This window comes from Triturus cristatus, chromosome 3_2, assembly GCF_964204655.1.
Source record: "Triturus cristatus chromosome 3_2, aTriCri1.1, whole genome shotgun sequence".
NCBI classification, from domain to species: domain Eukaryota; kingdom Metazoa; phylum Chordata; class Amphibia; order Caudata; family Salamandridae; genus Triturus; species Triturus cristatus.
The window spans coordinates 572,555,713-572,578,515 of record NC_140584.1 but is presented as its reverse complement, the minus strand read 5'-3'; the positions used below and the strand labels follow the sequence as shown (position 1 = coordinate 572,578,515).

At 48.1% G+C, this 22,803-nt stretch overlaps 1 protein-coding gene across 1 annotated transcript; it reads left to right on the top strand.

Annotated features, from left to right (window-relative positions):
- Positions 1 to 9,619: 9,619 nt before the first annotated feature.
- FOXB1 (forkhead box B1) lies at positions 9,620 to 19,613 on the top strand. The gene is made up of 2 exons (XM_085648306.1): positions 9,620 to 10,264; positions 17,746 to 19,613. The coding sequence occupies exon 2, from the start codon at positions 17,765 to 17,767 to the stop codon at positions 18,680 to 18,682; it is 918 nt and encodes a 305-aa protein (XP_085504432.1). The 5' UTR covers positions 9,620 to 10,264; positions 17,746 to 17,764; the 3' UTR covers positions 18,683 to 19,613.
- Positions 19,614 to 22,803: the final 3,190 nt, after the last annotated feature.

The window sequence follows — 22,803 nt, the reverse complement described above, 5'->3', positions numbered from 1 at the left end:
GCTTTTTTAGCCTTTAAAGCCAAAAAAGCGGAGATAAAAATATCGCCCTATTTACAAGAGGGTGCTATTCATGCATTAGCGCGTTAGCACCCTTTTACACAATGCCTCCCTTTGCATCTCTAACGAAATGCAAAGTGGGCGTCACTGGACAGTACAACCTTGTAAATATCGCTGATGTACACATCGCGATATTTACAAGGCTGCCCACGCATTTTAGCAGACGTTAGTTTTTGGAGAAAACAGCTGTTTTCTCCAAAAACTAACGTCTGCTAAAATGCAGACTTAGCTATACTTACCATTAGGGGTGGATTATGCTGATACGACCACAGGGTCGTATCAGCAAGGTTATTGCCGTTTTCCATGGAACATCGCTGGAAAACCAGCGATGTTCCATTGAAAACATCGCTGGGAAATTATCGCCATTGCGCTATGCGTTGTTAATACAACGCTAGCATGGCGATAATTTCCTGCGATAGCCAGCGATAACATTTTTCTCACTAAGAACGGCCAGCGATAATTATCTCTGCCGCTTGTTAATATGCCCCTTCATGTTTAGCTCATAAAAAGGTGGAATTTCGTTGGATTTGAAACTACAGAAGCAGAAGAGAAATTGCCATTCATTAAAATTAAACCTAAATGGTTTGCATCAAAGAAATGTCAGGAAACATATATATTAGTTCAAATATATGTGTCGAATGAAGCTAAATATAAAATACAGGCCATTGAGCTAAACAAGCATTAAAAAGCGAAAGGAATTTCATGTGGTTTGCATGCATACCTGAAAGCAGCCTTATGCAATGAAGAAAATAAATGTGGATGGAACTTGCATAACGTTAAATCAATGCCCACTGGATTAGGGTTTAATAACCATTGAGTCATTGAAAAAAAAAATAAGTAAATAGGATATTGAAATTATAGTTTTGAAAACTCAGATGCAATCATAGCGTGATCATTAGAACTGGTCAAAGCTTTTGAGAATATCAACAAAACATTAAAGGGTAGAAAAAAGTGATTTTAAATTGTGGAAACTCTAGAGGTTCACAAAGGGCACCTGTTATTGCAAGAATGATACACTGTACAAGTGGAAGTGAATTGGTGGTTCTCATTGACAGCCATTAGCATGAACACTGGATTCGGAATCTGGATGTAGTTTTTCCACTGATGTTATGCCACCAAGGAAAGAAAGCAGTGTTTCCTTGACTCACCATGGTCTATAGAAACCAAAGCATCAGCATGGCAGAAGATGGTATTCCATCTCAATTGCCATTTCCCACTTCTTTGTGGTACACAGATCTGGGAGAGGCATAGAAAAATGTGAGGTGCTTTGTTGTCACCAGCCGCCGTCTTTCCTGTCAGCCATCCATGGGTCTGAAGCAATGTGCAGATGGCAGAAGGATTTCAGGCCATTCTGGCGTGGCGCTCTGAGTGGCTTCCATTTCAACACCCGCCAAAGAGCGTGGCTTTAGGTAGGGAAGGGAAAGTTAGGCACAGAGGGTGGAGGGTAGCAGGACAGCCAGTTTAGTTTTTATTTATTTGGTTGAGGTAGAAAGATGAAGAGATGGTGGGGGTCCTGGAGGGCAGGATGCCAGACATTATGATGTTTTTGGAGGAGGGACATTTGCTAAGGGTGGGTGGGATGAGTGGCAGCACACCGGGGGGCTTATTTACAAGCCTCTTGTGCCACCCGTACGTCACTTTTCCCATGTTAAAAATTACACAAAAGTGGCGCAAGGGGCTTGTACATTACCCCCCGGGTATTTTATTTTTGAATATCTGAGAGGGGAAAGGGAGGACAATGCCATGTTATAGGAGGGTTGAAGGATGTCGGGTATTTTTAAATAGGCAGGGGAAAGAGAAGGCTTGTCAGAATGTGGCGGGGTAGTGACCTCTTCTGAACAGAGTCTAATTTTTTTTTTTTACTTTCTCAAGTAAGAAGTGGGGTTAACATAAACAGTAAGGTTTTTCAACAATCAGAAGAGAGTTCCGTCTTTATCGTTTATAAATATAATCTAAACCATGGAAATTAGACACTTACAGAAAGGTCTCTCCTTTGTTTCAGCATAATATACTCTTTGCGAAACAAAGTTACACTTTTTTCCTCTGTGAGGAAGCTTCAGTTGAAGGAATGTTATGCTGATCAAGAGAACAGCCTAGTTAATTTGTGTACCCTGTGAAGTATGTGAAAAGGTATGCTCATTCCTTGGGTTAATGATGCAGCCTTACATTTATTCAAAGTATCCATAATTAGTGAGCTGGTGAAACTGGACTTGTGTACTGGAAAGTCAAACTTGTCTTATTCTGAAAGGATTCTACATAGAACTTTAGTTATAACAATTATAGAGCTATTATAATGGCTGAAATTGGAGTCCTTAGTTCGATATGATTCCTGTTTTATATAGCTAAAACCTTTGAACCTCTTAATAATGATGGTACATTTTTGGAATTGAAGGTGAATCTGATCTCTAAAAATATACATTTAATGAACAGCAGTTGGGTGCAGTAGAATAGAATCAGTGGATTTCATCTACAACAACAAGAATTTAGTATAACACCCTACAAAACATGTCTTACATATGTTTCCAAAAATGAGTAAGGCGTCCTTTTTAAATATTACTCTCGCTAAGATTTACTAAATAATTTCCTACAATCATGGGCTATCTGCACTAATCACTTCTAAAAAATATAGCACCTGTGTCCAAAACAGTTCACATTTCCTAAATATACTTAAATATATAAATTTACGTATTGACCAGATTGTTCTTTAAACTTGAAAGTCAAAATGTATACTTTTCTGTAGGAAGCTGAGTTCCCAGTGGGGTAAATTAAAAAATTACCATCCCAAACTGGCTAATAGTTAGACAACCCCTATCTCTAAGTCAACCCTATCTATAGTGCAAGACCGAAATGAAAGACAATTTTCTAGAATGCGTATTAAGGATCAGCAGTATCAATTCAACACTTGAAACAAGAAGTCACTCAGTAAAGGTCCCAGACCAATTTTTTAAATTTAAAATTGGGATGCTCTTGGACACTTGCACTTATTTCCGAACAAGGTGAAACCCGTGGTACTTGGTTTCATCATCCATGAACCCAGGTTCTTTAGAAAAACAAGCCTACACTAAATATATTGTTGCCCTAATCTCGCACAAGGAACTGTTGGAAGTCATCTGGTGGTGCCAGGCTGGCCCAGCCATATCACTGCACATTCCGACACTATCTCATCTCTACAGTCACATGACTGTTCATGAGTCCTGCAAAAGAACATGTATGACACACTCTCCTGGGTGCTTGCTTTGCAAAGCTGTCTTTATAAAAGAGATGGAGCAGTTGTGCGTCTGCAGTTGAGAATGTAAATACAGTGCATTTATATTCAATTACAAGTACTCATATGGTGAGTTGCTCAATCTCTCCACATTTTAATGTATGGAATGAGAACCAATCAGCGAATTCTCAGTGCACGAAGTCAAAACACCCACAGGTTGAAGACAGAAAAATGAGAGTCAGCCTATCAAACAGTGGATTATCTCAAAACGTCTTCACTGCATGTTCAAAAATGGAGAGAACTGAGTATCTACAGTTGAATGAGAATTTTGAATCAATTAAATATTTTGGGCAGTTATTCCTTATTATGTTTAGGTCCAACTGATTCACATTTACAGAGAAATATTATTCTTAAATGGCAGGCACCACCATGTGGTTGGTGTGACTTCATCAAATGCTAATGCTATTATGCCTAAATATATATTTTATAGAATAGTTTGGAAAACTATGTGAACATCCATGCCCTAATTAAAACATACAAGTGCCAGCCAAAGCCTTCAGCACCCTGGTACTCTAAAAACCTTGCTAACAATGAAAGATCCATCTGCAGACAGGAAAGAAAACAGAAGGAAAACATAACTCCTGATGAACTTGTGATACTGAAGACCCTCTTCGCAAAGTGCAGCCAGCTCATCAAATCAAAGTACAATAACATGGGTACTCACAAAAATGTTCTCGGGGTACAAAAATACAGTTTGGGTTGTTCACAAGGGCCGCATAAATGCAGTGACACTGCCCACTTCTTTACATCATTTTTGTTTTTTAAAGGGCATATTCGCACTGTATCAAAAAAGTGAATTTGTGCTATATGAAACATGTATTTTTCACACATTTATTTACTAATCTATCTGGGATTGGTTAATAAAAAGACAACAATACTCACCTCATTTTGCAGGCGCAAGCATCCATGTTAGCAGGTGCCTACAAAATAACTCAAGGCATCTTCCCAGAAGCTTTCAAACTGGACGGAACCTCCCTCTCCTAAAGAAACCTAAACTAAACCCTTATGACCTTTCTCGCAACCAGATCATCACTCACCTACCATTCATTGCCAAGATCATTGAAAAAGCAGTCTCTGCGAGCTCCAAGATCAGATTATTGCTAACCATTTCCTGCACTACTAAAAGTTTGGCTTCAGATCACACCACAGCATGGAAACCACTACATTGCACATTGTATACAATGCCCTCCCAACCACAGAAGAAAAAGTGGCCTGCCTTGTGATATTGCGGGACCTCTCAGCTGTCTTCAACATTGTTGACCATATTACCTTCATAAGCACTCTAGAGTCTCAAATGGGATTCAGCATCAATGTCCATCTCTGGTCCTCCTCCTACCTTTACCACCAACAACACTTTGTTCACATGGGCACTGGCAGGGAGCAAAAGAGTCCTATCACCTGTGGAGTCCCCCAGGGTTCCATGGTATCTTCTGACATCTTCAACCTCTACACGAAGCTGCTGTGTGCTCTACTGAGAGATAATAGCATCGAGATTCATCAATATGCCTATGATATGCAACTCTACCTGACATTCTCCTCTGCTTCAGACATCCAATACCTCAAACACTCCCTTCTCATCATCCGGAACCTGGATGTCCAGCGTCTACCTGAAGCTTGTCCCAATCAAGACAAGATTCCTGTTATTATTTGCTGAGAACAACAAACAAGAAGCAGTATAAACTTGGCTCAATGGCATGAACCTTGACGGCTTCACACCCCAACTTTCAATGAATGCCAAGTCACTTGGATTTACATTGGACACCAATCTCACCCTCAAGGAACACATTGCCAAAAAACAAAAACAACTGGGTACCAGCTTTCACTTCTAAAGAAAGTGAAACCATTTTTTCCAGAAATCAACTTCAGAACTGCTGCTCAAGCCATTGTGCTCTTTTATCTAGATTGTGGTAACGCTATGCTCCATGGCCTACCAGGCTCCAGACTGGCACCTATTAAGGGCATCCTACACAATGCAGCACTTCTCAACCAGGGTCTGAAGAAATAACATCATATCACCACCACCCTAATGGGACTCCACTGGCTCCCATTGCTGGCCCTCACCATTTTCAAAAACAGCTGCATCATTTACCAAACCCTCATGACCCAGCACTCCCATTTACCTTGCAGACAAGCTCTCCGTCTCTGGTGGTTTTGACACACCTGCAATCAGGACCTCATACGACTGCAGACTAAGAAATAATAAACAAAAAAAAGGCATCGGGCCTTTCAAATATGTGCATCTGGGATCAGTAACAACATCCTTGTATCCATCAGGACCGCTCAGTGCTGCTCTAAGTTAGGAAAGTGTTGAAGATGCACCTCTGCAAAGAACACTGCATCACAGTGCGTTAACAGTCCACATACCTCTCCAATCATTCACTGACTGTATACTCGTCTTTGACTATGCACAGCACTCTGCTGCATGTTTTCCTTGTGTAACGCTGCTGTAGAAATATCACATTGATACATACATGCATACAAATAAAACAGATGGAGAAATAAACTATCTCTTTGATGCTGATTTATTGATTATGTATTTTGGAATTTGAAATGGGACATCACGGGATGCATTTCAGTGTACACAGAAATGTAACCAAATCCACCATGGACAACACTTTTCAATTTGAATAGATGATTGATCTATAAATAATTTGGATGTAAATATTATGTTTGATTGACATGCTTTCTTTGTGAATGTCATTGAAAGTCAATGGATAGAAATAATTAACTATTAACAATGACCCATAATCCGAAAGCATTAGCCAAGGGGTTACCCTGCAGTCATCTGTTGAAAGTCAATCAGAATATGAAATGGGTTTTTTTCAAGAATAACAACAACTTGAAAGTATTCAATGAACAAGGTTACTAAAAAGAAGATTTAGATAAGCCTTGATCTCAGTTTCTCCGGTTTCTAGAGATTCCCTATGACAACCAGAATAAATGGATGGCACGTGTTCATACCATAAACTACTCTACAAATAGTAATGAAACGAAGAGCATTCTGATACAAAAACCGAGCCGATCAACTATACATGGGCAGCCTAAACTGTTAGCACCAAATTAAATGAACCTACTTTTGCCTTTACAAGAAAACAAAATAAAAAAATTGTCTTTTGTGCTGAATGACAGAAGAAACATGTTTTGCGGAATTTCAACACCCCAGAAAAGCAAACAAACTGTGTGATATACACCTTACTTCTCTTCTTTTGTTTTTAACACAAGGAAATGTCACAGAAATCACCTCTATGTGGAGGAAACAAAATTGTCAAACAGCCTTGGAATCAATTCAAAAGTGAAATTGTGCTTACTAACCCAAAATCACCATCAACATGACAATTTCAGTAAAATGACCTCAGGATAAGTGATGTATGATTCAAAATAATAGAAGTAATTAAAATCCCAGTGAGTGGGCAATTGGTAACATATTTAGACTCAAAGAGAAGTGGTCTGGGTCGATCATTTGAATTTACTTCTTCCAAATGGAATAAATTACTTCAAAGAGCTTTCTTATTTTTATTAATCTCCAAATAGTATTCAGTCATTTTACTTTATTATTTACTAAGTTATGATTAGATGTGATACTGTATACCAAAATGAATGCCAATCTGCCATAGCTGATGCCTCAGAGCTGCTGGTTTTAACTGATACAATTTAAAATATAAAATGGTGGCTATTGTAAAATTGAATAAACTAATCGTGTACAGTAACTGTAAAGATGCAGAATAATGCTGCAAAATATGTGCTTTATTGATGAATGATTAAATGAAATTCAATGTGGAAAACAGTAAATGAGATTAAACTAAAGATACATACAAAATCAAAATGCTTCCCTAATAGAAAATAACATTTTAATATTGCAACAACAAAAATAGTAGTTTCAGTGGGCCCACTGAATGCATTGTAGAACAGGCATTGGCAAAGCCAAAAGGCCTTACCTAGGCAAACGTGCAGCGTGTGCAGTAGTTCATTTTTACTGGCAAACATATGCATTAATCACAACACATTTTGCAGAAATATTACAAAATAAGGGAGTGGGCCACAACAATTGTGAAACTGTGCATCTTTTCAGGCATATGTTCAGAGGTGACGTGGTGAAATGCTATCACTCACAAGACAGCAAATAGATGAAGTGGGCTGACCCATTGCCCCACGATGTCTGCTGTGGGGGATGGAAACAAAGGCTGAGAGCCACTTGAACAAACCAATGGTGCAAGTGGGCTGATTAAAAGCCCCTGCATGTCTGTATGTATTTTCATTATGTTTTGCGTCTGGAAAACATGAGGCTGGTGAGGAAGGAACTAAAAAGTGGACTCCGAAAGTTGGTTAACACGTCTAAGTGAACAAAAGCAGACATAATGCGCAGGTGGGCTGGATTTAGCTGACATATCAGACACATATAAATGCTATTGCTACCAAACTAAGTGGATATATCATGAACATATAAGGATGAAGAATGACATTGCAAAATATGTTTTGCTTTAATCGTGAATACAGAAAATCCATGAAGAAAATAATGAACATGTAGGAAATGTAGCTGTGTGTGATCCCTGTGGGTACTGGTAATGTAAAGAAGGCTTACACAGTCCAGCCAGTGAGGGGTGTGGACTCTCTGAGAGGGGGGGAAGGATTGCTTGTGAATTGTGTTGCACTGTTTAGGTTGACACGTTGCAATGTGCCCCATTAAGCCAATCATTCATTCTAGTTCACTCTTTGGGAAGTGTTATGGAATGTATATGAAAGAACAATCGAGGACTGTTATTTCTAACGATTGCTTTGGGAACGTTTTCCCTTTCAAAAGAACACCGATGGAGCAATGTATAGCTTTTAATGTGGCAAATAGAACTTACGGTGGAGGGAAGGAATCCGGAATGGAGTGAATACTTCTGAACCACGCATCATACGCGGGGTGGGCACGCACTGGAGACTTGTGATAACACCTCGAAGTTTCAGGACTTAGCGCTGTTATGAACATGAAAATACCTTCGACGCAGCGCTACAACAAACACTTAAAGATTATTTTAACAACAACGTAGAGTTAAAATCAATGTCCTTTGTGTCTGTGGGTTTGATGGGGGTTGTTCTCAGGTCACACAAAAATTATCTCTGTGGGGAGAGAATGTGGTCTGACGGCTAGACTGCCGACTTTGGTGCTGGAAACCAGGGTTCGAGCCTTGGGGTCGCGACCACATCCTGTGATTGTGGACAAATTACTTAATCTCCTTGTTCCAGTCTGTGTAACGTAACCGGTGCTCATGTAAAACGCTCCAATACCTTCGGTCGAGTTCGCGCTATAGAAATCTGCATTAGAAAAAAAAGAAAAAAACGACGCCGGTGTCATAAAACAATCATAACTTTATACTACATCTTAAAGTGGGGTGTGCGCCTGACTTACCCTGAAAATGTTCTGAAAATATGAAGAATGTGTTTGAACATGAGGCGAGTAAACACTGGGGTGAGCGTGCAGTTGTCTGGCGTACACAACGCTCTCATTTGAGAAGTGTTCACCATGGGGGTCGAGGGGAGGGTGGGAAGGGGCTAATAAGGAGTGCTACCTTACTAATTACCAGAGTACAATCCAGGCCGAATAGAATCTACCACCAAACCCTTTCCGTTTAACTTCCGCGGTCAAGAACACACACAGACACAAGTAAGACGCGCGCACAAATGCAAGCACACAAAACACAGACAGCGCCAAAACTAATTTAAGCACACAAGCTCAACTACATACATAGGACATGTCAAACATTATCAAAATGTTCAAAAAATAAGCACACATACTTCACTAAATTATTAGAAAATAGTCTGTTATATCATGGTTTGAACGCAATTGTGAAGTTCTGTGACTGTAAATGACAGGTGATGTAATTAACTTTACAAATGTTCTTGCGCACACATGGAGACTCTCGCTGGCGCACTTGCCTTCTCTATATCCCTCGCTCAGTCTTTCACGTTTTCACTAACACACATGCAAGAACACACACACACACAAAGTTACATGCAAATAGACAAATACACAAACACACGCGTACACACTGAAGCGCAGCACGTGCGCACTTGCGCACACTCAAGCACAGCACCCATGGGCTCACGCACACGCCCGTTCTGCGGCAGGGACGTTTCCAGTCTTCGCCCAGGCTCGGCGTGGACGTGAATTCCTCGAGCCAGGTGTCCGTGTGAAGAAGTGTAAATGAAGGGGAGCCTGCCTCCTCCTCTCCCTCTCGCTCTCTCTCCTCAGCCCCTCCCCCGCCCTCCCCCTCCGGGGCGATTGTCATCTGATAGCTCAGAAGTGCACATTAATTGAGGCTGTCTCTGCAGGGGGCTCTTCTGCCCCTGTCACCGTAGAAAGCTCTCAGATGCTCACAGGAAGGACGAGGAGAGGAGACGCCGCCTGGAATGAGCTCACACCCTCCAGGAGCTGGACAGCCCACCGGCCGCACCATCCTGCCCCGTCTACCCCATCGTGCAGCTGACTGCTAAAGGGACGACGGGTCCGGCCGGCCGCAGCGGGGACAGAGCCTGCTAGAGCCCTGAGAGGCCAGCCCCGAGAGCCAGCTCAAAGAGGCCAGCTCCGAGTCATTCACAGGATCACCTCTGTGAGGTCCAGGGAATCCGCTCTGAGTGGGACAGTGCGCCAACTTCCTGGGGCCCAGGGGTCACCCCTGAGTAATCCAGAGGACCAACTCTGAGAGATCTAGGGTCCATATCCGGTCAGATCCATCTGAGAGAAATGAGGGGTCCAACTCCGAGGGATACCACACAGCAACCCTGGGAGGTCCAGGGGTCCAAGTCTGAGAGATCGAGCTGAACAACTCTGCTAAACCCAGGTACCAACCCGAGAGCGACAGGGGGACGGATCCGAAGTAAACACGGAAGAGGCCCCGTCAAAGTAAAGCGACGGATCCAGGCTCCGGATGAGGACAGCCGCCTTACAGCAACCATAAGGTGATCTATCTATCTATCTATCTATCTATCTATCTATCTATCTATCTATCTATCTATCTATCTATCTATCTATCTATCTATCTATCTATCTATCTATCTATCTATCTATCTATCTATCTATCTATCTATCTATCTATCTATCTATCTATCTATCTATCTATCTATCTATCTATCTATCTATCTATCTATCTATCTATCTATCTATCTATCTATCTATCTATCTATCTATCTATCTATCTATCTATCTATCTACCTACCTACCTACCTACCTACCTATCTATCCATCTACATTTGTCTAGTTACGCTTATTTGTGTACCTGCATGTCTCTCTCTACCTCTGACTCTCTCTGTTTCTGAGCACTTGTCGCTATCTCTCCGTCGGCCCTGCCTGTCTCTCCCTGCACCTGCCGTGCACCTTCGGTATCCCTCTGTCCCGTCTCTTGCTATGTGTCTGTTGCACACACTTTCCCTTTCTTCTTCGCTGCTCTGCGCACACAGATATACAGGGTAAGTTCCTACCACCCCAACCCATGGCGCCTAAACGAACCCCGTGAGTCCCCGGGGTGCGTTCTACAACGGTGCTTAGATGGTGAGGCCTCACTCACTTTGGAGCGCGAGGGCTATGCCTATTATGAACAGCTGTTGCATAGTGCAGCGCCATGGGCCTGCTGTCACTAACCCGGAAATTGTCCGAGTTGGTGCTGAAGGCAGGTCGGCTCGGTAACCGGGAGCTGTGGCTGCCTGTGCTGGGGTCCGGGCTGTCCCGTGTGTGGCTCAAACTGTACCACTGAAAACCCCGAGTTAAGAGTACCCGTCTAATGAACAGGCGCAGACGCGCGTCGCCCCAGCGCAGCCAGTTCTGTTTCACCCGGGACTTGTTTTCCATCATCAGACTTCAACCAGAGAGGAGGAGAGATGCAGGCAGGGAAAATAGCACAAAAGTAGAAAGCAGGGATGAAAAAGAGCCTGCCAGAGAGTGCTAAAAAGACAAAGTTTATGGTGCTGGAGAAAAGAGGCATGAGCTGGGATCAGGAGAGACTAGGCATCCTTGGTCAATGCCAACCAGTGCATTGGGCCCCCCTCTCCAGCAGCCCTGGTATTCGGCCGGGCCCGCGCATGTGTATGTTCGATATACAGATTCAGCGGTACTCTGCGCCGTGGCTCACCCGACTACATTGCCTGAGACTAATTGCCTCAGAGGGCGCGCGAGGAGCCCGGCTCGCGTAGAGCGCACTCCTAGAACCCGCAGGGCGCAGACTAGGGGCCACGATCCTTTGGAAAGCACAGGCAGCTCCCCGTGCTTCTCGGCTGTACTCTCAGACTCCGGCCCCTCTGCAGTCAGACCCAGACGAGTCCAAGATACACAGAACCTCAGAACCCCGTGAGTGCGCACTCATCTCTTCTTCAGAATGCACCGTCCAACAAACGCGCACACTCATTCACCATACGTGTGGACACCTGTGCTCCTAGTGCGTACACTCTGTAGAGGGCCTCTGAACACGTGAGGGCCCCGTGCCGCACGGGTGCACACTCAGACACGGGTATCTTTGGCGCCCGCACTCAGACACCTGCATCTGTCTGCGGTCACCTGTAGCTCTGGAGGTGACTGCCCGGCCTCTGTAGTGCTCACTCAGACACCTGCACTCCGGTGACCATACCCAGACGTCAGCGTCACTAATCCATGAGACTCTGTAGTGTACACCAGGGCATGAGTGCGTTTACACTTCACATTCCGACCCCGTGTCTCTGGAGTGCACCGGTGTGTGTTATGAATGCACATTCCGACCCCGTTCTCTTGAACGTGTGTGTGTGTTTGGAATGCACATTCCGAAACCGTGGCTCTGAAGTGCACAAGCGTGCACTTTTGGAGTGCACATCCCAACCCCCGTGTCTCTTAAGGGCACAAGAGTTCACTTTTGGAGTGCACAGCCCAACCCCCGTGTCTCTGAAGTGCAAAAGAGTGAGCTTTTACACTGCACATTCCGACCCCCATGCCTCTGAAGTACGCAAGAGCACACCTTTGGAGTGCACATCCCAACCCCCGTGTCTCTGAAGTGCACAAGAGTGCACCTTTGGAGTGCACATCCCAACCCCTGTGTCTCTGAAGTTCACAAGAGTGCACTTTTGGAGTGCACATCACAACCCCGTGCCTCTGAAGTACACAGAGAGAGCTTTAACACTGCACATTCCGACCCCGTGCCTCTGAAGTGCACAAGAGTGCACCTTTGGAGTGCACATCCCAACCCCCGTGTCTCTGAAGTGCACAAGAGTGCACCTTTGGAGTGCACCTCCCAACCCCCGTGTCTCTGAAGTGCACAAGAGTCCACTTTTGGAGTGCACATCACAACCCCGTGCCTCTGAAGTACAGAGAGCTTTTACTGTGCACATTCCGACCCCCGTGCCTCTGAAATGCACAAGAGTGCCCTTTCGGAGTGCACACTCCAACCCCCTTTCTCTGAAGTGCACAAGCGTGCTTTTTAAGTGCACATTCTAACCTCAGTGTCTCTGAAGTTACAAGAGCGTGCTTTTTTTGTGTTCAAAATATTTTATTGAATTTTGTTCAAATACAACTAAAAAGATAGACAGCACATAAAATATTATGATTAATACCTAAATAACATTATAGATCGTAAGCAAAATCATAGAAAAAATTATCTTAGGTAATGTGCTTTTTAACTGCACATCTCGACCCCGTGCCTCGGAGGGCACACTTGCGTTCTTCTGGAGCGCACCTTCTGACCCCCTGCCATTGGAGCGTAGGTTCAGGTTCCGTGTGTCTCCAGAGTTTCCGCTCAGACACCTCTGTGCCTCTGAAGTGCACTCTAAGCCCGCAGTTCCCTTGGAGTTCACACGCACGTGCCAGAGAAGTCCGTGCTCGGGGCGATATCATACAAAGTTTTTGAGTGACTCGGAAATGGACAACAGACGCGTGTAACCGTTCCTGGTGCAAATCTGAGGGTAAGGGAAGTACGTCACAGTTCTTCTCCTTCCATTGGTCCCAGGGAGGCCTACATGTGTCAGAAGCAGTCCGCTCTGCCTTGTGCCCCGGAGTAACCTTAACTTAAGCGCGGCCAGCAGCTGAACACGCCTGCACCACTCTAAATACAGAAGAAAACCAAGCAGAGCAAAATTATTTGTCCAATTTTTAAATAAGAGTCAAACTTTTTGTAAGGGTTGTTTTATATAGGCTGGGCCCTACTTATAATCGGTGAATGTGTCTTTCCTCTTGTTTCTTACCTCCCTCCCAAACCGTGAATGATAAACCGTCCCAAGTTTACGGGTCTCTCTGTTCTCACTCTATCTGACCTGTCCCACGTCCAGGGCATGTCCTCAGTGCTCGCATCCTACTCTAGCCCCTCAGCATCCCCTCGAACCCTTGTCCCTGCCCCCTCTCAGCATCCCTTCGAACCCTTGTCCCTGCCCCCTCTCAGCATCCCTTCGAACCTGTGTCCCTGCTCCCTCTCAGCATCCCTTCGAACCAGTGTCCCTGCCCCCTCTCAGCATCCCTTCGAACCTGTGTCCCTGCCCCCTCTCAGCATCCCTTCGAACCTGTGTCCCTGCCCCCTCTCAGCATCCCTTCGAACCCTTGTCCCTGCCCCCTCTCAGCACCCCTTCGAACTTGTGTCCCTGTCCCCTCTCAGCATCCCTTCGAACCTGTGTCCCTGCCCCCTCTCAGCATCCCTTCGAACCGGTGTCCCTGCCCCCTCTCAGCATCCCTTCGAACCCTTGTCCCTGCCCCCTCTCAGCATCCCTTCGAACCTGTGTCCCTGCCCCCTCTCAGCATCCCTTCGAACCCTTGTCCCTGCCCCTCTCAGCATCCCCTCGAACCCTTGTCCCTGCCCCCTCTCAACATCCCTTCTAACCTGTGTCCCTGCCCCCTCTCAGCATCCCTTCGAACCCTTGTCCCTGCCCCCTCTCAGCATCCCTTCGAACCTGTGTCCCTGCTCCCTCTCAGCATCCCTTCAAACCTGTGTCCCTGCCCCCTCTCAGCATCCCTTCGAACCTGTGTCCCTGCCCCCTCTCAGCATCCCTTCGAACCCTTGTCCCTGCCCCCTCTCAGCATCCCTTCGAACCTGTGTCCCTGCTCCCTCTCAGCATCCCTTCGAACCTGTGTCCCTGCCCCCTCTCAGCATCCCTTCGAACCTGTGTCCCTGCCCCCTCTCAGCATCCCTTCGAACCCTTGTCCCTGCCCCCTCTCAGCATCCCCTCGAACCCTTGTCCCTGCCCCCTCTCAGCATCCCTTCGAACCTGTGTCCCTGCCCCCTCTCAGCATCCCTTCGAACCTGTGTCCCTGCCCCCTCTCAGCATCCCTTCGAACCTGTGTCCCTGCCCCCTCTCAGCATCCCTTCGAACCCTTGTCCCTGCCCCTCTCAGCATCCCCTCGAACCCTTGTCCCTGCCCCCTCTCAACATCCCTTCTAACCTGTGTCCCTGCCCCCTCTCAGCATCCCTTCGAACCCTTGTCCCTGCCCCCTCTCAGCATCCCTTCGAACCTGTGTCCCTGCTCCCTCTCAGCATCCCTTCAAACCTGTGTCCCTGCCCCCTCTCAGCATCCCTTCGAACCTGTGTCCCTGCCCCCTCTCAGCATCCCTTCGAACCCTTGTCCCTGCCCCCTCTCAGCATCCCTTCGAACCTGTGTCCCTGCTCCCTCTCAGCATCCCTTCGAACCTGTGTCCCTGCCCCCTCTCAGCATCCCTTCGAACCTGTGTCCCTGCCCCCTCTCAGCATCCCTTCGAACCCTTGTCCCTGCCCCCTCTCAGCATCCCCTCGAACCCTTGTCCCTGCCCCCTCTCAGCATCCCTTCGAACCTGTGTCCCTGCCCCCTCTCAGCATCCCTTCGAACCTGTGTCCCTGCCCCCTCTCAGCATCCCTTCGAACCTGTGTCCCTGCCCCCTCTCAGCATCCCTTCGAACCCTTGTCCCTGCCCCCTCTCAGCATCCCTTCGAACCCTTGTCCCTGCCCCCTCTCAGCATCTCCTCGAACCCTTGTCCCTGCCCCCTCTCAGCATCCCTTCGAACCTGTGTCCCTGCCCCCTCTCAGCATCCCTTCGAACCCTTGTCCCTGCCCCCTCTCAGCATCCCTTCGAACCCTTGTCCCTGCCCCCTCTCAGCATCCCCTCGAACCCTTGTCCCTGCCCCCTCTCAGCATCCCTTCGAACCTGTGTCCCTGCTCCCTCTCAGCATCCCTTCGAACCCTTGTCCCTGCCCCCTCTCAGCATCCGTTCGAACCTGTGTCCCTGCCCCCTCTCAGCATCCCTTCGAACCCTTGTCCCTGCCCCTCTCAGCATCCCCTCGAAGCCTTGTCCCTGCCCCCTCTCAGCATCCCTTCGAACCTGTGTCCCTGCCCCCTCTCAGCATCCCTTCGAACCCTTGTCCCTGCCCCCTCTCAGCATCCCTTCGAACCTGTGTCCCTGCCCCCTCTCAGCATCCCTTCGAACTTGTGTCCCTGCCCCCTCTCAGCATCCCTTCGAACCGGTGTCCCTGCCCCCTCTCAGCATCCCTTCGAACCCTTGTCCCTGCCCCCTCTCAGCATCCCTTCGAACCTGTGTCCCTGCCCCCTCTCAGCATCCCTTCGAACCCTTGTCCCTGCCCCCTCTCAGCATCCCTTCGAACTTGTGTCCCTGCCCCCTCTCAGCATCCCTTCGAACCCGGGTCCCTGCCCCTCTCAGACGGCCAGAGCTCGGTCGTAACCCGCTCCAGATACCTCGTAACCCTGTCATTGTTCCCTCTCCATTTCTGTCCCAGTTCATTTAATTCTAATCCCGGCCCTGGCTCTCTACCAACTCATGTCCTAAATCTGTCCTAACCACTCTCTGCCCGTCCTCCCCCATAATTTCTTGCTCCTCCCTCTGCTGTTCAAGTTCCATCATAAACCCTCCCCTGCCCTGCCCCTCTTTACTTGTGAACTTGCTCCGTTGTACCTTCTGGGGTAACCCCGTACCCCCAAACACGGTCCTCGCACCCTCCTAATACACGCCTTCGTTGTTCGTTCCTTCTGTAATCCCAATTCTTCCTTGAGTCCCTCCTGTTCATAGCTCACCCCATCTCTACTTTCATTCCTCATTACGTCTGTCTTCGCACCCTCATAATAGTTGCTGGTGTTCCTTTTACCTCTGTCGTTGCTCCCAGTACTAACTACCCCTGCTCCCCTCTACCCACGTACTTGCATCCCATGATTACCTGCCCTTGTTTTCCTTTTTACCTCTGTCTCTAATCCCTCTAAAGCGCCGGCCTCGCTCCTCTTTACGTCTGCCCTTACTCCCTCATAAACCATGTCTTTGCTCTTCCTTAACTTCAGTCTTTGACGTCTCCTAACCCAGGCCATTTTCCTAAAGCATTGGTTAGACTCTCTTGTTAGACCCGGAAGAACTGTTCATGTTTGATTGACAGGCAGCGAGGAGGCCGCCTCCAATGCAACTAACACTGAGTGACTCTTCAGGGTGGAAGCAGTAAGGGAGAGATGACACAACTGACACTTCAAGTTCTTACCTGTCTGATTACCTTCCTTCTCAAAGTTCTTCCTCCCTCCTAACCCTTGCTTTGCTCCCTCCCAGTCCTGGCCAGGTCTCTCTCTAACCCCTGTATTTCTCTAGCACCGGACAGTGCCTGCTTGAGGATCTCTGGGGCCCCAGAAAGACATACTTGGGGCCTCCTGCTCAGGTCAACTTGCATGTGTCACCCATTATCAGAAAATGTAAGTCCTCTGATGCCAAACAATAGTGAATTATACTTTAAAATTTCCGAAAACATTTTCATTCTGTTATTGCCCAAGCCTCGGCCTCCCCACAGTTGCTGGTTGTAGGTGGGTGTCTGTGTGGAAATAAAATCGAGTTAAACCATGAACTTTCAGAAACGGAGGTAGTGCAGAAGTGAAGGCCCCAGCTGCTCAGCAGGAGAGATCTAGAGAGGCAGTGATAGAGGGCTAAAAGGTGAGGACCCCCTGGGCAGTTGCCCACTTTTCTCAGGCCTGAAAACGGCCGTCCCCAGACATACCTATTCGCAGTATCCTCCTGTGCCCTGTCATAACATCAGGTCGTGTTACTCCTCAGTAGCGTCCCTGGCTCCACTGCAGATGGGGCTGTGCTCCCCCCGACTCCGTGCCCACCTTCCTCCTATCTAGCTCTCTACCCGGAGAGGTGCTCCCCCCCAAACTCAGGTTCCTGTCCCCCCTTGAGCCCAGTCCATGTGCACACCTAGTCACAGCCTCGCCACCTCATATCTAAGCTCTTTTTGTCCCCCTGCCCGTCTCCCTGTTGACTACATGTCTCAACCCTCACCCAGCCACAGCTCCTTTATCCCAGCTCCTGTCTAAGCCGTAACTTCTGCCCCGGCTGCCTCCTATTTCGTCCCGCGCCTCCTGTCCCGTGTATCCAAGTTCCCGGAGCGCAGAAGACCCTCTCATGTTGTTTCCTCCTAACCCCTGTTGTTGTTTCCTAACCCTGCCAGCTCCCTCCTAACCTCCTGTGTTTGCTCCCCTCCGCAGGCCCCCCTCAGCGCACAGCATGCCTCGCCCGGGCCGGAACACGTACAGCGACCAGAAGCCCCCCTACTCCTACATCTCGCTGACGGCCATGGCCATCCAGAGCTCGCAGGAGAAGATGCTGCCCCTGAGCGAGATCTACAAGTTCATCATGGACCGCTTCCCCTACTACCGCGAGAACACGCAGCGCTGGCAGAACTCGCTGCGCCACAACCTGTCCTTCAACGACTGCTTCATCAAGATCCCGCGCCGGCCCGACCAGCCGGGCAAGGGCAGCTTCTGGGCGCTGCACCCCAGCTGCGGAGACATGTTCGAGAACGGCAGCTTCCTGCGGCGCCGGAAGCGCTTCAAGGTGCTGCGGGCCGACTCCCTGGCGCCCAGCAAGGCCTCCGAGGCGGCACACTACCTGCAGCAGCAGGCCAAGCTGCGGCTGAGCGCGCTGCAGGGCGCCCACCTGCCCCCCGGGGGCTACGGCCTGGGCAGCTCGCCCACCAGCACCTTCAAGCACCCCTTCGCCATCGAGAGCATCATCGCACGCGAGTATAAAATGCCAGGGGGTCTGGCCTTCTCCGCCATGCAGCCCGTGCCGGGGGCCTACCCCCTGTCAGGGCACCTGGGCGGACACCTAGGGGCGGGTTGGGCCCCCATGTACAGTTCAGGCATGATGGACACCCTCGGGGGCAGCGAGTACAGCATGGGCGCCTACGGGGTGCCCCTCAAGCCTCTTTGCCACGGAGGGCAGACTCTGCCGGCCATCCCCGTGCCCATTAAGCCCTCCCCGACCTCAGGCCTGTCGGGGCCCATCTCGGCCATTCTCCAAAACTCTTCCTCCCTGAGCCCCACCTCCCCACAGAGCGTCAGCAGCCAGAGCAGCCCGTCGGCGCCCAGTGACTCCCTGGGCAGCCAACCCTCCATTCTGCTGTCCGTGGCTGTGCACTGACCAGGGTCCGGGCCCAGGGGGCAGCGCCTTCAACGTGACTGGATCCAAGGGAATGGGGGTGGGGGCAGCGCCTCACGTGAGTGGAAACGGGGTGGGGGGCAACGCCTCTTCATGTGACTGGACCCAAGATCCTGCGCCCCATAAAATGACTGTTCACTGAGGGGCGCGCCTGATCAAATGCCTGGACGCAGAGGGGCAGCACCCTCATATGACTGTTCTCAGAGGGCAGCAGACCCTCGTGTGACTGTTCCTCGGGGCTGTGTCTTCTCACATGATTGGGGCAGAGCCCTCTCGTGGGGTAGTTAACCGTGAAGTGGCTGGACCAAGAGGGCAGAGACCCATCAGTTTAATTGACCCGGGGGGCAGTGCCTCCTGACATGGCTGGAACCAGTAGGGGCAGGACCTCCCCCGGCAGCAGGGGTCTCTAATCTGACCCTCCTTAAACGAGCCGTGTCCCCTGTGATTTGTTGTGGACTTCCTAAAAATGTCGTCATACTGCGTGGTTTTCCTTCGTCTGACTGATCCCAGAAGACACTTCACAAAGTGTTCCCAATGTATTTAAAATGCGCTTTCCAGCGTGACCCCCTTGCTACCTACCTGCACCCTGGGGTGGAAGGAGATTATTTGGGCGTCCCACAACCCCGCCCCTTCTGCTTTGGTTAAACACCCGGCCTACAACACATGTACTTTTAAACATGGAGTACTGTGCGGGATACGAAGTTTAGCTTTGAAGGATGCGGAAAATGGAGGCCAGGGTTAAAAATACGTTTGTTCCAAAATTTAAGAAACATAGGCCACTGATTCCTGCGTGTCCTGCTTAGTGGTACAACCACTCGTATGCATATTCGATGTTTTCTTTTGTAAATGTCTATTCTGAAGGCAACACTGAAAGAAAACAGAACGCAGGTGGCACCAATCTGTCTGTGTGAGTGGTGTGGGGGGACGGGGGAGGGGGGGGGGGGGGGTGAGGGGAGTGCTTCCAAGGGTCTCAGATTCTGGATCTGGGGGGCATTGCAGCCAGGATTCTGCCCTTTGCCATTGAGGGCCATGTCTATGTTTGGTGACGGGGTGTATTTGTGCGGGGAATTTTAAGTGTCTTTGGGGCAAGGAAGCCAACAGCACTGGACGCGATGCCCTCTGCCCTAGAGTCCCCCTCTGACCGTGAGTCCTCAGTTCTGCCCTGTGGTCATAGCTTGTGCCCTGGAGTCCGTGCACGGCCGAGCCCGCCGCCAGCCTCACGGCTCCCTCATCCGTGCGCTCAGACTCCTGCAGCCCTCAGACCTGCTTCCAGAAGTGTGCGCCCTCATGTGCGCGTCCTTGTTTCACTGCCTCGTTCCTGGTAATCCAGGCGTGCGCTGCCCTCGGGTCTGCGGTGCCTCCACACCTGAAAGGGTCGCCCGACTCTTGCACTCCACGACACCCAGACACGTGCTGCCCGCAGACCAGCGCCCTCAGACCCTTCCCTTCAGTATCAGACACGAGCTGCCCTCCCTCGGGGCTGTACCCCGTGACCCGTGCCCTCAGCCCCACACCCGAAGGGAGACCCTGCCCTGAACCCCCTTTCCTGCGAACTCCACTGGACCCACGCGGGGCCCTGGTGCACATGCTGCATAGGGTTTGCGATTTCTGGGTCTTTACTAACTGCACGTCCGCCCCCACCAGCCTCAGGGGGCTCCCTTCCCTCAAAGTGGTGGGGGAGGGGGTCTTACTCTGCAAAGCATGTTTCAGTATTTATTTCATGACTTGAATTCCGCCGCGCCGGACTCTGCCTCTGAACCGGGAGTTGAAGGGTGGGAAAGTAAAGTGAGGGCGCGGTGCAGAGCGATTGGGGGTGGTAATTTCGCAGAAAGTTGTGGGGCAGTAAGGGGGAGGAAGGGTAAAACTATAATCAATATATCCCGCCCACCGACAAGTCCCTACAGGTCCTATGAACAGGACTCGTTAAAACCGTGTACAGAAATGCACTTTTTTTTATGGCTCGATTTTTTTCTCGTTTCTAAGAAATGTGTTAAAATGAAATAAAATTTGTTCTTGTGCGAATTGTCCAGTGCAAGTGCAGAAATACAAGGTTTAAAGTGCGGAGCGCGCGCTCCTTTCGGTGTTCCGTGTACAGAACGAGCATGCCCCCCTCTGCATGAGTGTTTCACGCCGTGTTGCACGACTCCCTCGAACTAGCCGTCCAAATCATATTTTCTCATTAAAATATAAAACATGTCTAAGAGTCCAGCGTCTGCGTCCTCTGTTGTGGGTGGAAAGAGTCGGGGGCGGGAGAGGAAAACAGGTCTTCCTCGGAGAATAAACGCTCTCTTCCATGAAGTTGAGACAGTGTTCCCCGCAACACACCTACAAATCGTTTCCGAAAAATATATAAAATAAAAAAACACACACAGCACAAAAAAATATCCAGTTATGTGAACATTTTAAATTCACCACCGTCTTCCCCAAATGTATAAATTATAAATGCACACTCAACACAAATATCCAGTTAGGCGAAAAATATAAACGCATCGCAAAATACAATAGCGCGTATTTTGCCCAAAACACACACACACGAACAAACATTGTTTACCGCAAATTTTAAACGTGTGGCCACCCGGAACATTCTTTTAAAAATAAGCCAAACCTAAGATGTCGTTTGCAGATTACTAATGTATTGTTTTCGTCAAAATGTAATAAAACCGGCTTAACAAAAAGAACACTGTTCGTCTTTCTCACGGTCTTTCCGAGAGTTTGGGGTCGCAGGAGCGCGAATTGTAATAAAGGGCTTCAAACCGGTGACTTGATTTTAATTGTAATGAAATGTTTAATTTCAAACATAATGAAACCAAGAGTCTGTACCTGTTTTACATAAAAATTGAGAAAACGAACACGGACGTACTGAAATGTAATGCGATGCCTCACCAAAAAACCAAAAAGACATAACAACAATAACATTAATACACACACGCTACATACCATGTTTATTACATATGCATATCTGAAAGGATAGCGGAACGCATGGATACGGAGGAATAAATAGTCAACAGATGTTATTGTAACAAAGCGTTTTTAGTAAGTGCTACACTTTTGTAGCTTATCTAGAATCTTTTCAGGACTCTATTAGATACTTCAGCTGTGGCCCTGTCCTCCTTATAATTTAATATATCTAATATTTCACTGATTTCACATGTTTTTTGAGGAGTTTTACGCAAAAAAGGCTCCGAATAGTTTGTTGTCAGATTTGTAACAAACTTTACAATACGTACAAACTTTGTGAACTCAACATCTCTTTTTGTAGTAGTGCCTTGAAGAAGGTGCCTGCCCGTGCGCACACATACCCCCCCCCCCCCCCCCCCACAAGGCAAAGGCAAGCAGCAATGAAGAGAAGAACTGGGGCACACTTTCCAGGCACAGGGGTTGCGATTTTATCACAGGCACAGTTTTAGCCCCTTGTCTCCTTGTCTCCTTGTGAAAGGTTCTTGTTTGCTTCTACTGAGCATGAAGGAACGGTACACACGTTCTGCAGAGTTTAGTATACGAATAACTATCATTTTGGAGGGGAGGGGTACGATGACTCACTTGAAATTTCACTACTGGTGAATCATGGCCCCTAATTGCACTCAACAATCGTCACCTATATATCTGTACATTGCTGTTGACCTCAGCTCGAATAACGCAAAAGCAATCTCTCACGTCTCCCTGACACTGTTTCGAGTTCTGCTGCACGTGTCGCTCTTAGAAGGCAGACTCAGCACCGACATTTGGCGCTATAAAAAGTCCGCAGTGGCCGTGATATCTAAGTGCCTACACATGCAAATATCAGCTTATAATGTGTTCTCCCCATATAATGCATCCATGTCCACGGCAAGCACCATTGTTACTGCCTGCTAAACTGAGAGATATAACATATTCTAATAAAGTTTGAAGTTCAAGGGGAACTTATAATGCACAATAGTGTTATCAGGTAGTGCAGATACAAGAACAATATTGACTTGTGCATGATGGGAATATCCTTCAGTGTTCTGAAGACACACCACAACTTGTTTTTTGCAGCAGGAACACATTTAAATAAAATATAGTGTGGCATTCCATTGTATTATTGTATTACATATGTTGCCTGCAATGTATTTTTTATAACATAT